At 34.5% G+C, this 15,425-nt stretch overlaps 2 protein-coding genes across 2 annotated transcripts; one reads left to right on the top strand and one right to left on the bottom strand.

Annotated features, from left to right (window-relative positions):
• Positions 1-817: 817 nt before the first annotated feature.
• Positions 818-7,096, bottom strand: LOC138332337 (large ribosomal subunit protein mL44-like). Its single transcript, XM_069280395.1, has 10 exons — positions 7,016-7,096; positions 5,584-5,704; positions 5,204-5,290; positions 4,675-4,781; positions 4,158-4,233; positions 3,581-3,665; positions 3,179-3,250; positions 2,448-2,596; positions 1,765-1,847; positions 818-1,345 (listed from the first exon to the last, which is right to left on the bottom strand). Exons 1-10 carry the CDS (start codon positions 7,089-7,091, stop codon positions 1,176-1,178), a joined length of 1,026 nt encoding a protein of 341 aa, XP_069136496.1. The 5' UTR covers positions 7,092-7,096; the 3' UTR covers positions 818-1,175.
• A 199-nt stretch (positions 7,097-7,295) lies between these two features.
• LOC138332338 (large ribosomal subunit protein mL63-like) lies at positions 7,296-14,217 on the top strand. The gene is made up of 3 exons (XM_069280396.1): positions 7,296-7,401; positions 11,870-11,981; positions 13,528-14,217. Exons 1-3 carry the CDS (start codon positions 7,334-7,336, stop codon positions 13,690-13,692), a joined length of 345 nt encoding a protein of 114 aa, XP_069136497.1. The 5' UTR covers positions 7,296-7,333; the 3' UTR covers positions 13,693-14,217.
• Positions 14,218-15,425: the final 1,208 nt, after the last annotated feature.

Here is a 15,425-nt window from a genome sequence, read left to right as displayed (position 1 = left end):
TTTATGGTCAGCACTACCAAAATTATGATTTTCATGATTTTTGTGGTGAAATATTTGAATTGATGACTTTGCAATAATAGACCGAGAGACCTAATTATCAGATTTTCAGGATATGGCAATATATGCTAGCCCATTTGGTTCAATTTACATACATGTACACATTGACAGCAAGGGGTTGAAAGCTGGCGATGGGACAAATTGTCTTTGATCATTTTGACCGTTCCATGTCCATAGACCTCTTCTTTCTTCATCTTCTCTCAGCAAGTCATTTCAAATTGAGCCAAATATTAAGTTGGAAAGGATTAGACTGGCCACCAGACCCTATAAGTTATTGATAAGATTTTCTCCGCAGAATTCTAATACCAAGTTACCTCTCCCTAGTTTGAAACACAGGAATCTAGAATCAAGATAGGGATAAAAACTATGTAGCTAAACAATTACATGTATCTAGAGACTGGTATTCTATATACTGACATTGAATTCATTTCAGCACACTTTGTAGCTATAAATCCCATACAAAGGCTAAGTAACAGGTCTGCTTTCGATAAACGTTATATGGTAAGAATGGTTAGACCTAGTCATTACATGTAAAATCATTTTGAATTAATGTAGACTTAGTGATTTTATGATGTTTTCAGACGACCCTTGACAAAACCTTCAAAAGCTCATATCAAAATCTGTAGGTTCATCGGGATTTATACTTGAAATAATCACTTCTACAAACTGTCAAACCAGTCCAAATCGTATATTAAACTAAAACGTCCCAGATAATCATCCAACAAACTTCTGACAGGTTAGACAGTAACAAACTCACATGTTCTTTAAATTAGAATTATTTAATTGTCAATCTTGGTCATCCTTTACTAATAATAATATGTATTTGTAAGTCATGAAAACACAACAGATATAACACAGCCATTTCATTGTTCCATATATCAAAGGGAGGTAACCACAGTATATGACACACAAACAAGAAGCAAACTACATTTATTTAGTTTTAACTGTGTGGAAGAAGTAAGACGGACTTCTCACTTCTCATCCAGTTGATCATCTCCACGATACAATGCCCAACACAAAAGGGAGGCAATTCCTTCTCCAAATCTATCGTATCACATAATGTACTTGTGAATTGATATGAAGTCTATATCTTTAAAATTTCTATTGTTTGTTGAATTTCAGGACCCCACATGAAGATCGCTAATACTGGCATTTTTCCTATTATAGTCTATTTGTAAATTTTCCTCACGGAATTTCATTGGTGATCGACTGTCCTGAGTGTTCATGAGTTTTTTCAAGGCATCTCTCGCTGCCATGTCCTCTGCTATTGACACAGTTTCACCAGGAGCTGAAATGCAAAACGTAAATATTTACTTCTCCTTCCTCATATACAAAACTTTATAGCTAACCGACTCATGCTTGTGATGAATAGATTTTGTGTTTGCATATCTTATGATTTTTAGACTTGTATGGTTCTACTCCAGATGTGCTTAAAAATATTTTTAACTGTGATTAATGAAAATACTTATTAAATCATACGAGACAATACTATAAAGTTGGTTTACAGTTCAAATTTACACTTTGAACATTTTTCTACTTCAGCCTTGTTTGAATGGGAATATGATAAGACATAGAGAACTCCCTAACTATCAATGACATTCCATGTTCCCAAATTATACATACTCAATATTTTCTCTGCCTGTAGATATATCCAATTTGAAGTGGAAAATATAATTTTTTTTATGCCTAGTAAAAACTCTTAATTACCTCGTCCTAATAGTGTCCTGTCGCTGTACACCCCTACATGATATACTGACATGACTGTTGACGCTCCAGACTTCCATATCAACCTGCAAAAAGGGGAAATAGTTATAAATAAAATCAAAAATGATATGCCAAAGGTTAAAGGTTATATATTTTACAAAACAAATATCCAGTTGCATGCTCTCTTGCATATTCAACATTTGATAATATTAGGTTTCCAATATATCTAAAGTTTCAACCGATACTATAGAGCTGGTTATCAATACGAGCCAAAATTGTCGTAATTTGGACTAAAAATGAGAAAATTTAATTGATTTGGCTATAATCATATACATGTATATAAACATAAATAATTCATTCGGTTCTCAAATGTTCGCGACCATAGCAATACGAATTGATGAAAAAAATCAACCCCACAAATTAATTGTTTGTAAAGTATTTTGAACCACAATTTACCATCATCATGATCAAATGATAACTCATCATTTGATTACGTCACTTAAATTCTTTATTGTTTTACACATTTCTTATGCAATGAAATAATATCAGGTTACCGCAAACAAATGTGATATCTGAGGAATTATTTCCTCTAATCAGAACCATTGTATTTAACCGAGATGTAAATCAGGTTAATTTCCTGAAGCGTTTTAAACATGTCCAATAGACAGCCATATAATGTTGAGTACCTGGGTTCTGGTGCTGACATGCCCATCTTTTTAAGAACAGCTGTAAGTAACCCCATAGGGTTGACGACATCCCAGATCTCATTGATGTCCTCAGCCACGAGCTGGACGACAACAAAATCTCTAACAAAGGCTTCCGCTCTAGCAACATCCTGAAAACATCGAAGAATATTTACGTTCACAGGAAAGAAGATGTTTATCATCAATGTTTTTGTTTGCTTCTCTTATATTTTTGCTTTATTTTGCCATTAAAGGGGTTTCACATAAATCCTAAGTGCTATTTTGTGTTTCTGATTGTCTCATCAAAGAGGGGGGTTGTCACTATTCTGTTATAAGATGAAGAATAGCCTCAGTTTCAGGTTATTCCATCAAAATATGACAGGAGTGTGGTGTCATCTGTTTTAAACAAATGATGAGGATCTCTTAAGTTGAATAAGTTTCAATATTTGTTCCTTAATGAGATTTCGAAAATATGCCTTCCATCCTTTGCAGTATATTGGCTGATCATAAATAGTTAAGGAGTCTTGATACACTACCATTAGTAAGTTCAAAACCAAGATGACAATTCCTAGTAACTAACCATAGGGCAGTGTTTTTTCTTCTAGTACTCCAGCTTTCCTCAACCTTCAAAACTGGGCTTCTGTTTTTTTTGTGTTTTTTTTTTGGCAAGATTATGGCCATTAAGAAGATGTAAACTAATGATAAATCAATGCCAATGATATGTTTGTCCTTACCTGACTTTCTGCCAGAGCTCCTATCACCGCCTTCATTGTTATACAGTAATCTTCATCTGTAGGTGGATAATCCTGAAGTTAAACCAAAAAACTTTTTTATCAAACATAAATTATTTTTCAGAAGTCTCTAAAGACATGTTTTTCTTCAAAAATAAAACTTTTGATTTTTAATATATAAAACCATTCCTTATTTTTTTCCATTAGGGTTTTGTTGTGGGAAATTATTATCATATATATATGCTATAGATCAGATACAAAACCAATACTGTGTGTTAACAAATTAAAACTAAATTATCACAGTAAGTACAAATCTTAAAGCAGTCCAGATCTGAGCACCAGTTCTGGTCATTCTTACAAGACATCTTTGCCACATGCACAGCTCAAAAGAGAAAAGCAGATTACCATTTTCATAATGAGGTCTTTAAGACCTAGCTGGCTGCCAATGTAAGCATACATCTCGTCTGACACAAGGTAGTCGTGTACAGCACTGAAAATTAACACAGCTGTGGTTAGTTCTGTCACAGACCACGTAAAAGTTCATCACACAAAGTCACTGGAATGGTCTATGATTGTATATTTATTTTTTCTACAAGTCAAGCAGCTTCAAAAGTATCTAAATATATGTTTTAAATCAGATTCTATATTGACCTTTTGATTACATCAATCAACATTGAATTTCAATTCTAGGAAATATTGATCTATTCTTGAAATAATTGTTTTAAAACTTAAGTTTATTTAAATATGTTTCAAAATGTCAATAAGATTAGACATCAGGCTTTGCCCATTTAAGTAAAAGGAAAAGAGTTACATGAATATGATCTTTTGAATTTGCATATTATAGAGTTATCTTCCCTTGATTACGTCATATTTTTCATAGAAAATTAATTCGAGTTTCGATCATAAAATATAATGACATCCCAATGGATACCTGACCACAAGCAAGGTAACTCTGTAAAAGATGGAATCGGTTTTTACTTACCAGATACCTTCCTCAAACATCTGTGGGTACATAGCTCTAAGGTAAGCCTTGACATATCTTGACGCTATTTTCTCTCCTGTTAACAACAAATTATTAGCTTTTTAGATATAAAATTAATAATTATGTCTATAATTTTTTTTTTTAAATCAGATGAGATAGAAAATTGATTAGGATGATCAAATCTAAGATTTCCCAGTAACATGAATTTAACAGAATTGGGAGAGGTAAAAACAGTATTCCTGTTAACAGTTTTCTTGTGATTGAGAACTAGAACTAGGTATTGTCAAATCTATAGTGCTATCTCACTGAATTATACTTCAAAAGATCCACACATATAAATAATCAGCCTGTGAGTCACTTGACTGGCTTTTGTACAAATTAGAATTCCATTACCCGGATAGTTTAATTATCTGATCAAAGGTGCTCAAATTTCAAAGGAAATTGGTCATTATAGCTAAACATACTAACTGATATTTTAAAACTGAGATGATAGGGACATTAGCTTCATATAACTCACCTTTTTCAGCCAGCTCCTCGTTGTTTCCTCCAGATTCTGCTTCCATCTCTAAACTCTCATCATCTAAAAGGATTTGTTCGACTTTATCTTCTTCTTCTTGGTAAGATCTAAATAGAATCAAAGGTTTTATAACAATTATGGCTGCAGGTAAAACTAACATTCAAGTGAGCTGGTTTACTTTTATTCTATAAATGTTTGAACAGTGGAAGCTAACACCAAGGTCCAACTAATGAAATGTCTATTTTGCCACAAGTGAAACATATGAACTAAGTTGCTTTTTAAAACTTTGACCAATTACATGGGCCTTAACAGTCATCTGACTTCCTTGGCAGCTGTGGCAGCCATCTTGGATTTTGGACTGACCCGTAAAAAAAAAATAATAACACTTGGAGGGGACCATATCAGGATTATTTCATGCACGTTTCAGCCAAACCGAACCGGTAGAACTTGAGAAAAAGTTCAAAATGTGAGATGACCTAATGATTAATAATGAAAATTGATCTATTTTTCCCCATAGACTAAAACTTACCTCAGAATTAGGGCTTTTTTCAGTATGTCATCTTTAAAGTCTTCTCCTAATCTTTTGCCAAATGCAAACACTTCCGAATTATAATTCCTGTAAAAAATAATACATTTTTTACGATTATATATACAGTATAAACATGTAGATAAAAGTTTTTCTTTACCGATAAGCTACAAATCATATCTAAATTGCTATAAGTTAGATAAGATGTTAAATACAACGATAACGCGTCCCTTTATTCAGATTTATAGGCAACATATCTTCATAAGATATAATTACAGAAAATAACAGCTTTATATTTGTTCATGAAATTATCATAAATTATTTCAATCAATTAGGAGAATCATAAATATTTGAAGAAATGAGCAAGTAAAACAATAACATACCAAATTCCATAGGCAGAAGGGTGCCTTTCCGGCTCGGGTCCCAGTTGTTGTCGTTTCTTAAATAGTTCTTTAAGTACAGGACGCTTCCATCTCGGATTTTTTAAAGTTCTAGTACAAACATCTATCAATAAAATAAAAGAAATGTCATTTGAAAAATAATTCCTCATACATACTGGTATATTGACAACTTTCTAAAGCCTATATTTCTATATATCTACTTTCGTATTCAATCTATTACCAAGGTATATGGGTTTCTGAGTTATTGTGAACTCCACGCTGATTGTAATAAACATTTAACCAATCAGCGTGGAGTTTACAACTCTTATAACTCTCAGCCAAGTGTTAAACATGCGGGATTGGACTGGGTTGATCATCAGTGACCAGGTAGCTCATTCGGTAAGACACTCAGCTTGTGTTCGGAGGGTCCCAGGTTCGAATCCCGTTCTGGCTACTACATTTTCTCCTCTCCAGTAACTATATAACAAATTAAGCTATATAACTAATTAAAGATAAATTATTTTTCTTTCAATCGAGACTTATGCCAGCCGCATAACTTGAACGGTTATTTCAGAAACATGTTTTCCCCAAAATGGGTCGTTTTATCAGGCCAATCAAGTTACTCATCTTGATTACAAGGGCGAAGGGCACGAAATGTGAAGCACTTCTAAGGTAACACATACATGAAAATATAAAAAAAACCACAATCTTTCAAATTCAATCCTACACACTGACAACTTCAGTTTGCGGCCACCATTTTTTATTAAGTCAGCTCATTATATATAATCAAGCAGTCCAAACGCTTTTATGATCCGACAAATGTAATCTTCATCTGACAGAAGCTCAGTACTATTGCTCTTTATTTGCAAGCGTTCAAGTGATAGACAACCTTCCAATATAGTCCACTGGCCAAAAACGGAATATCTGTTACAGAAATAAAAATTTCTTCATTTTTCTTGTGTGAATTTTCTTTACCAAATAAGTGTTTGAGGTGTGAATATATGAATAAAAAATAAACAGAAAATTCGGCTCCTTTATTTCCATAAATTGAACGTATTAACATTGCATAATTAATGGTTACTGAAACATCTGGCTGCGCCCTTTAAGGCCTTGCCTTCATTCATATAGTGGCGGGGGCTTATTGTCGATAGGCCTAGGATACAGAATATTTTACAAACATATGTACGCCATTTCAGGTCGGAGGTAACTGTAACGCCTAAGTACTTAGTCTAGTGCTGAAAAATGCACTGCCGGACAGTGGTTCACTGTCAGAACCTGTGACCACAGGCGTCTGTGCTGTGACCCTACGAACGGCCACCCTCCAAACATTACGACACAAGCCGGATTCTATCAAAACAAATTCGCCGATGATTGACCTGATTGGATGTGTTGACTATTTTTTTCTGTGCTTGGCATAGCCAAATACTATAATTACCCTTTACATAGGCCGAGTCTGCAATTAACTTCGACTTTCTCATGTGCTGTAGTCGCATGCACATGCGAGCTGCCATTTTGTTTTTTTGTCAGTGAGTTTAGTTTCGAATAAATGAATACATTTGTAATATTCCAACAAATGTGCAATTTTAACAAAAGATAAAAAGGGCATATGCCGATTTTTAACTTCTAAAATAAATAAATGCATATTTAAGCAGTTTTTTTTATACAATGGTAAAAATGCCGTATCAGATTTGGTGTTACGAAACTACTGTAAGTCACGGTCAAGGTCGACCGAGGACGACTTTCGACAGTCAAGATGCGACTAACATGTGTGTTAGGATATTTCAAAAGATATAAGAGTCTTGGCGGACAGCCATTTGCAGGGTAAATAAGTCATTTACATTACGTTCATTTAATTTAACATATGATTTTTTCTCGTATTTGTGAATTTCGAATTCGTTTAAAAAATTTATCCACGATTACCTTGGCCAACCGGTCTGTCGCACAGGGACTTGTAACGTAGAATACTAACGTCATTGAACCCAAATTGATACCAATACACGTAGATTTCTCTTATATGATATTTGTTGCATGGTGTGCTTCACTTTTTTTCTGTTTTGTTTTCAAAAAGAGCATACAAACTTTGTTTTGATGTTTTGTTTTTCTTATTACAGTGCTTATTTTTATTGTTATGTAGAAGAACAGGGAAAATACACATTCCTGTCGAGTGCCCCGACCAGGAATCGAACGGGTCTCCGGTGTGGAAATCAACGGCTCTACCGACTGAGCCAAAGAAGCATGCTCCGTCAGCTGAGTGACAGAGACCGTATTTAACACTATTTACAAGTCACACCGTTGACCCGCTCCTTTTACAGTTAGAATGATTTATACGACATATATCAGAAACTGATGATTATCATGACTATGTATATATAAATACCATATTACAATGTTCAATAAAGTAACCTAATCTACATTAATTTTGATTATAATATATACATGTGGTTATTGGTAAATTCAATGGTTGTGACAGACATGCATGATTTACGCATTGTACAGCTCCCGTCAGCTCCACTTCACGGCTGCCTGTCATGACAATAATTGAGATGTACTCAGCATCACTTACTATATGTTTTAGCCAGCTAGTTTTTACCTCATCCCAATGAACCTATATGATTTTTAAACGGTAAAGTATATTTGTTTGTCTTAACAAACTTCCATAGAAACAATTCTAAAATCACATCTTATATAAAGATACTGCCCCCATTCTCATAAAACCGTGCAAACACAGCTAGAAGGTAACGATTCTGCCCTCTGGCCATCTATCGATGGTCACCTTGAGGCACCTGTATAGTGCGCGCTGGATACTGTGGCTTACCTGTATGTTTGACAAGTTATAATTATTGGACCATGACGCAATATACGATCAAGATAACTGGCGGGGTTGGGATTATAAACTTATTGTGTGTACCGTAATTAAGAATCAAAACAAGCTGAATTGGGTACTTGTAGGTAAACTAGCCACCAATTAGTGGAGGACGTCATATAGTTTAAAGTGGATTTAATTCTGCATGATCTTTTAAAGACGTTCAGTTTTTTAATAAAGAATATGTGATTAAGCTATTTTTACGTACAATACTTTTAGAACTTAAAATAGCAAGAAAAATATTATAAAAGTGTATATATTTTAATGAAAGACGATCTACAAGGGTATCGCTAGTGCACTCCGTTTAAATCTTGTGCACTCCTTGTCTATATAGATTTTTGATGTGTACCCAAATTGAATTTATACTTACTTTATAAAGGGGACGAAGTTGCGTTTATTATAACAAGTTATACTGAATACAGTTATACATTTTACTGTAAAAATTGTACAAGTGTTTTCACAACAGTACCTGTGCTAATTTGGTACTCTGTAACACCACGTAATGACTTATGTGATATTTCAATGATTTAAATTCAGTTTTCTGTGGCATTCACCTAAACTTATATAGTTCCAATGTGGTGTATATGTCAAAAGACCACTATCAAATATTTTTAATTATTGTAAAAAATTTCAATGTAAAAAAAAACTACATACATAATTATGAATCAATCAAGTTACAAAATACTTGAATCTAGTAACAGTTTTATTAAAAATTAAGATGGCAAAATAACGCTATACAAAGAGCAATTTGCATGTGACTAAATAAAAAAATAATGTGTGGCAACTATATTTTATCTATTTCTGTTAAGTGTTTATATCTTAAATTTCATTATTTAAGAAAATTTTCTTTGAGAAGGCCTTACGCTTTGAAAAAAACACTATTATAGTACAAATAGTAATTGTCGCACGACCACATTTCTAGGGATTAACACGTTTCAGACAGAGTTATCAATTTCAAAGTTATCTTTCAGAGAAAATAACAGAAATAGTTACATAAAACGAAGCGTAATTATCAATAAATGATGCATCTTTGGTATCACCACTGAGAAATGAGGTAAACTTTAACAACACAAATGTTTTAGGTATTTTTTCAATTAGGGTATCAATTTGGGTACAGTATCAATTTGGGTACAATGACGTTAGAATGTGAGAACTGAAACTATATCAACCATTTCCCTCTTCCAGTAATGTACAACATGCTATAAATACAAATTAAACATCAAATTACAAATTAATTAATATACACATCCTTACACTCTCCCACACACATCCTCACGTTCCTACCATGTGAATTATATTAATGAATCAGGGAGCCTTTAAATTTGAGTAAAGGTGTACCTCTTCCAAGCGAGCTGTTGGTTCCCTTGTCCTTTTATATAGTATAGGCCTAGTACACATGTATACACAGCAGACTTTCTCACAACAGCTCATGAAATGACAGCACGCTTCAAAAAGTAAGACGGTAACCCTCGCACAGTGACACGCAAGCTACATCAAAGGCTGCGCTGGCGGAGGAAAAGGAAAATCAGTCATTGCCCAACGTCACGGTCAGTGCACAAACACAAAAGCGCAAGCGCCATACTTGCCCCAAACCCAGTGGGACATATCCTTTTCATTAACGTCCTTGTCCGACCCAAACTGCTCCTCCTTATTGGACCTCACCAAACAAACCAAATCATGCATTGGAAAAACAAACCAAACCAACACAACACAGAGCAGCATGCTACACAACACGCAAGTTCAGTACTAGACATGATGAAAAACCTCAACAGGACCTCACTACAAACTCGCAGAAAAAGAACATGATTAACAATATTATTCTATAAAATCATTCATCATCACATGGCAATAGACTATAGTCAAATTCTTCACCTTACAGACCACAGGACCAGACAATCATACCCATTCACTTATAGACGCATAGCTGTCACCAAGGATATATACAGTAAAAAATGGTTATACCAAACCTCAGACCTCTTGGCCATGGGAACAATGAAATTGCTTTATTATAAGTAAAGTTTATTATACACATTGCAGACATATATACATCTTTAAGAAATCTTAACGGGGGATGGAAATTGCTCTTTTATAAGCATGTATTTGCTGTAAACATGTTCATTATAAAGTAAACATGTGTTACTGTATTCTTCTTTACTTTGCTTATATCTGCTGAATGGAATCACAGTGATCACGCATAGACATTTTCTTGTTTCATTTCCAACCTTGAACAAATCAAGCTTGCTCTTCTGTTTGTGTACCCCAAAACTAAAAATACATGTGATGGTCATCATTTGGTTTTTCCCAAGCAAACTTAGTCTGATTCTCTATTAGTGGTATTCGGATTAATCAAGTTTGTTGAATGTCGTTGGTTTGAGGTGTTTGATCAATTAATCGAGTAATAAATCTGTAAATTGAGTTTGTTGGAATTTTCCGACACCATGATAAACGAAAGTATAAAGTTAGCTGATCTCTAAAACATGCAAAAATATCATAGCTAACTTGTTAAAATCATTCCCTTGTGTGTGGTTGTCACTCATATCATTTCAAATTTTAAGCATCTAGACGAATTGAAGAGCACATAAGCACTACATAGTAATGTAAACGTTCAGATACGCATGATTTGTGAAGAAAATAAGCAACATGAAAACAAGACGGCACAGAGAGGCCTTGGGATCGGAAGCCTTTGGAGGAAATTTTAATATGAGACTTGTTTATACACCAAGGAAAAAAAATAAACGAATTTAATCGATCATTGATTGGTTAAATAAAATTGATGATCGACCATGAAATTTCAACCGATTCCCAACACTATTCTCTAATCTCTAATCACTCTCATGGCGTTATTTGCAGTTTATTGAAGCTGCTCAGCTTACAATTAGAAGACAGTAGGAGTACAGTACTCAGTACAGTACTCCAACAATGTTAGAGGGTTAGCTTGATGAGACTTCTGTGAGACATTGCATTGTGTCTAACCTGTAATAAAATGTTTTTGACAAGATTGATCAATTCACACAGAGCAGAAAAATACCCGATTTCAAGAAGAGTAATTGAGCCAGACAGATCTGTTCCCGTCTCACCTGTCCCAGTAGATGTTGTGTTCCTGTCTTACCAACCTCTGAGTACTACCTATATCCTCTACCCATTGAGCTACCTGTGCTGGCCACGGATAATTGACCATGTACAATTCCACTAAATGTTTACTCATTTTTATCCCTATTGGAATTCCTTATCGGGGCACTTATTAAATCAAGTTGGGTTCACCTACATTTTTTTACATATATATCGGAATGAATAATTTGACACTTGAACAAAACATCACTAGCTCAGATATTTTTCTATGCACACATTCAAATATATGTTCATCAAGAGGTAAGAACTATGTTATTCTGTTACAGATTAATCAGTATAATAAAATGTCTGTTACAGGAAATACAAAGTAATACGAAGAGTTGAAAACACACACAAGAAAACTGCTGTGAAGAATATTCTACAGAATGCAAGAAATATGGAAATGCTCAACAAACCTTATATTACTCAGGTAACTTTAATAATGATACATTCATGTAATTATTTGTAGGTCATCTGACCCAAAGGGTCAGGATGACCTATTGTCATCATGTACCGTCCGTCGTTGTGCGCCGTCAACTGGCGCTGTGGGTAAACTTTTCATTCAAATGACTTCTCAATAACTGAAAGGCCCAGGGCACTGGTATTTGACCTGTAGCATGCTGTGATGAAGGGCTATCAAGTTTGTTAAAATGAATGACCTTGACCTTCATTAAAGGTCACAGGGGTCAAAAAGGCTTAAATCTTTTAAACAACTTCTTCTCAAGAACCAGAATGAGAACCAGAATGCCCAGGGTACTGAGCTTTTAGCATTCTGAGATGAAGAACTACCAGGTTTGTTTTGGGATGAAGGGTTTCCCAGTTTGTTCAAATGAATGACCTTGATCTTCATTCAAGGTCACAGGGTCAATTAGGCTAAAATCTTTAAATGAGTTCTTGTGAATAACTAAGAGGCTTAGAGACCTGATATTAGTCCTGTAACATGCTGGGATGAAAGGCTACCAAGTTTGTTGAAATGAATGACCTTGACCTTCATTGAAGTTCACAGGGGTCAAATAGGCTTAAATCTTTAAACAACTTCTCAAGAACCAAAAGGCCCAGGATACTCATATTGGGCCTGTAACATGCTAGAATGAATGGCTACCAAGTTTGTTCAAATGAATGACCTTGACCTGCATTCAAGGACTCAGAGGTCAAAAAGGCTAAAATCTTTAAAAAGCAACTTCTTTCAAAGAACTAGAAGGCCCAGGATACTCATATCGGGCCTGTAGCATGCTGAGGTGAAGGGCTACCAAGTATGTTCAAATGAATGACCTTGACCTTCATTCAAGGTCACAGGGGTAAAATAGGTTAAAATCTTTAAATGTCTTTTGAGAAAAACTAGGAGGCCTAGAGACCTGATATTGGGCCTGTGACATGCTGGGATGAAGAGCTTCCAAGTTTGTTCAAATGAATGACCTTGACCTTCATTCAAGGTCACAGGGGTCAAATACTAAAATCTTTAAACGACTATGTTGTATTGTGCTAATAGTCAGATGATCATTACGGCCCATGGGCCTCTTGTTTTATCACCTGCTTTTGTCGAACTTTGGGATATCTATTTGAGTTTGTCCATGTCAGTATGGCTGCCTGTTACATACACTCTCTGTCTCTAAAAAGTGTCAATCTTGACTGAATTAATGAAATTTGGTCATTAGATGAATACTATGATCCAATCAAGGATATCTATACTGATACATTAAAGTGGGATATTTTGAACATGGTCATATTTTGGCTTATTTTGCATTTTGAACGAAAACGCAAACATTTGATACAGCAAATATATGATTATGTATTTCTTTGTATATAAAGATCAATATATCTATTTACATACATGGAAATAAAAACAATAACTGCTGACTATTCTTTTATATATATATATATATATCTATATTTATGTATGGTACATTATGTTCTGTCAAATATTGATATTAAGAACTATTCAAATCTATGTCCAAACTTTTGGTGCACCTTTTCAGGAGGAGGAACATGGATCTGCTAAAGCACTAAGGGAAGCAGGATATAGAGAAGAATGGTTAACAAAGATAAAGAAACAGAATGAAGTGAAATGGCTGGAGAAGCGACCTCACTATTCCATAGAAAGCCACCTTGAACAATTAAACATTTCAAAAAAATGGGAATGAAATTATAGATAGAGACTACATCACATAAAAATGTTTTAATTGAACCATCGGTGGTAATTCTTCTCACGAGTGTAACTATGTACATGTATATGACAATTAATTGTGTAACATTTGGTGATAAACTCTAGGCACTGGAGAAGTTTGACCACTGAGGATAGCTATAAGGCTAGCTGCTACCTCTACTACAAACAGATGAGGAATATGACTACAGTTCATAGCTGTAAAACAACTTACTATATTTCCCAATCATAATCGGGAGTATAGTTTACGTGGCTGCGAGGAGACATCATCTCTACAATGAACAGGATCCTATATGTTGCAATGCAGGGATATTTCTTAAATATTTAATTCCAAATCTACCATGGGAATGAAGATGGGTTTGCCTCGCTGATTATTAAAAATCTGTGTGGATTAAGAGTTAGAAACGAGTGATGTGATAGGCTGGAGTGAATGTTCTGTTGTGTATTTGTGTGACTGAGACATGAAATACATCTGTGATGTGTGAATAAAACTACTTAGATTTTACTTATTGATTGTTATTCATTTATGTACAATTTAGATCCCAGAATAATGTTGGTACTAATCATTGATACATTTATGTCAATCAAAGGAAAGATGGCCAACTGCACATCCGAGTTACACAAATAAATTTCAAATGAATTTTGTCAAAATTCAAGACGACTGTATATCTAAGAAAGTAACCTGTCCATCTTAAAATGTTCAACAAAGGAGATCTTACATGCAATTAAGAAAGATCCATGCAATACTTTCTTAGAAATTTGAATATCGGCAACCAGCTTCAATTATCAAAATTCAAATGGCTATCTGTAATTTACCTAAGAATGTTGCTTTCTGATCTGTCATGAAATAGAATATACATAACTAGAAACTTTTTGAAACTACATATGGAATTTGGGAAGCATCCATCTAAACCCTCGTGAGGAAAGGTATCAAACTTCAAAGATATATTATAATACCAGTACTACATGTACAATGTATAATTACAAATGTATATCCAAAAACATTGCCTCCTGTCAGCTGGCATGATGTTTTTCAATCAATCCTGAAATGCAACATGCACAAAAAATTGAAAAAGATCCTTTCTGTACTTTCTGAGGAAACGCAGTTACAATTTTCAATGATCAAAATAAAAATAGCCCCTGTCAGTCACATTGTTTTCCTATCTGTCTTTAAATAGAATACATGTATGCACAACTTTAAACAATTTGGAACATTCATGTGAAATTTGAGATAGACCCACTCGCTTTCTAGGAATTTTCAATTGAACACAGAAAGGGCTATCAGGTGAAAAGGAAATGGAAATTTAACTGATTAAAGGCCCACTACCTTACAGAAACAGCTTTTAATTTTTAAAATGGAAATTTAAAACAAGATTAATATCACTGTCACTGTGCCACATGGCAAAACAGCGCAATGAATTTCACTGTTAGCATACATTACAGAGGGGATCTTGCATTTATTTGATTACATCATTTTAGGCTATCAATACACATTTTTAGCCCACCATTATCAGATGGTGGGCTATTCAAATTGCCTTTCGTCCGTGGTCCGTCCGTCCGTCTGTCCGTCCATTAACAATTCTTGTTACCGCTATTTCTCAGAAAGCACTGAAGGGATCTTTCTCAAATTTTATATGTAGGTTCCCCTAGGACCCTAGCTGTGCATATTGCATTTTGGGACCGATCGCTCAACAAGATGGCCGAACAGCGGCC

Source organism: Argopecten irradians, chromosome 9 (genome assembly GCF_041381155.1).
Source record: "Argopecten irradians isolate NY chromosome 9, Ai_NY, whole genome shotgun sequence".
Lineage (NCBI taxonomy): Eukaryota > Metazoa > Mollusca > Bivalvia > Pectinida > Pectinidae > Argopecten > Argopecten irradians.
This window is presented reverse-complemented; position numbering and strand designations above follow the sequence as displayed.

Excerpts from the sequence above, each read along its gene's own strand:
- LOC138332337 (XM_069280395.1), bottom strand. The coding sequence starts at position 7,091 with ATGGCAGCTCGCATGTGCATGCGACTACAGCACATGAGAAAGTCGAAG. Across the intron at positions 5,291-5,583 it reads CCTTCTGCCTATGGAATTTG|GAATTATAATTCGGAAGTGT; the intron begins GTATGTTATTGT and ends TATTTTTTACAG. Across the intron at positions 4,782-5,203 it reads AAAAAAGCCCTAATTCTGAG|ATCTTACCAAGAAGAAGAAG; the intron begins GTAAGTTTTAGT and ends GATTCTATTTAG.
- LOC138332338 (XM_069280396.1), top strand. The coding sequence starts at position 7,334 with ATGCGACTAACATGTGTGTTAGGATATTTCAAAAGATATAAGAGTCTT. Across the intron at positions 7,402-11,869 it reads GGCGGACAGCCATTTGCAGG|GAAATACAAAGTAATACGAA; the intron begins GTAAATAAGTCA and ends TGTCTGTTACAG. Across the intron at positions 11,982-13,527 it reads ACAAACCTTATATTACTCAG|GAGGAGGAACATGGATCTGC; the intron begins GTAACTTTAATA and ends GCACCTTTTCAG.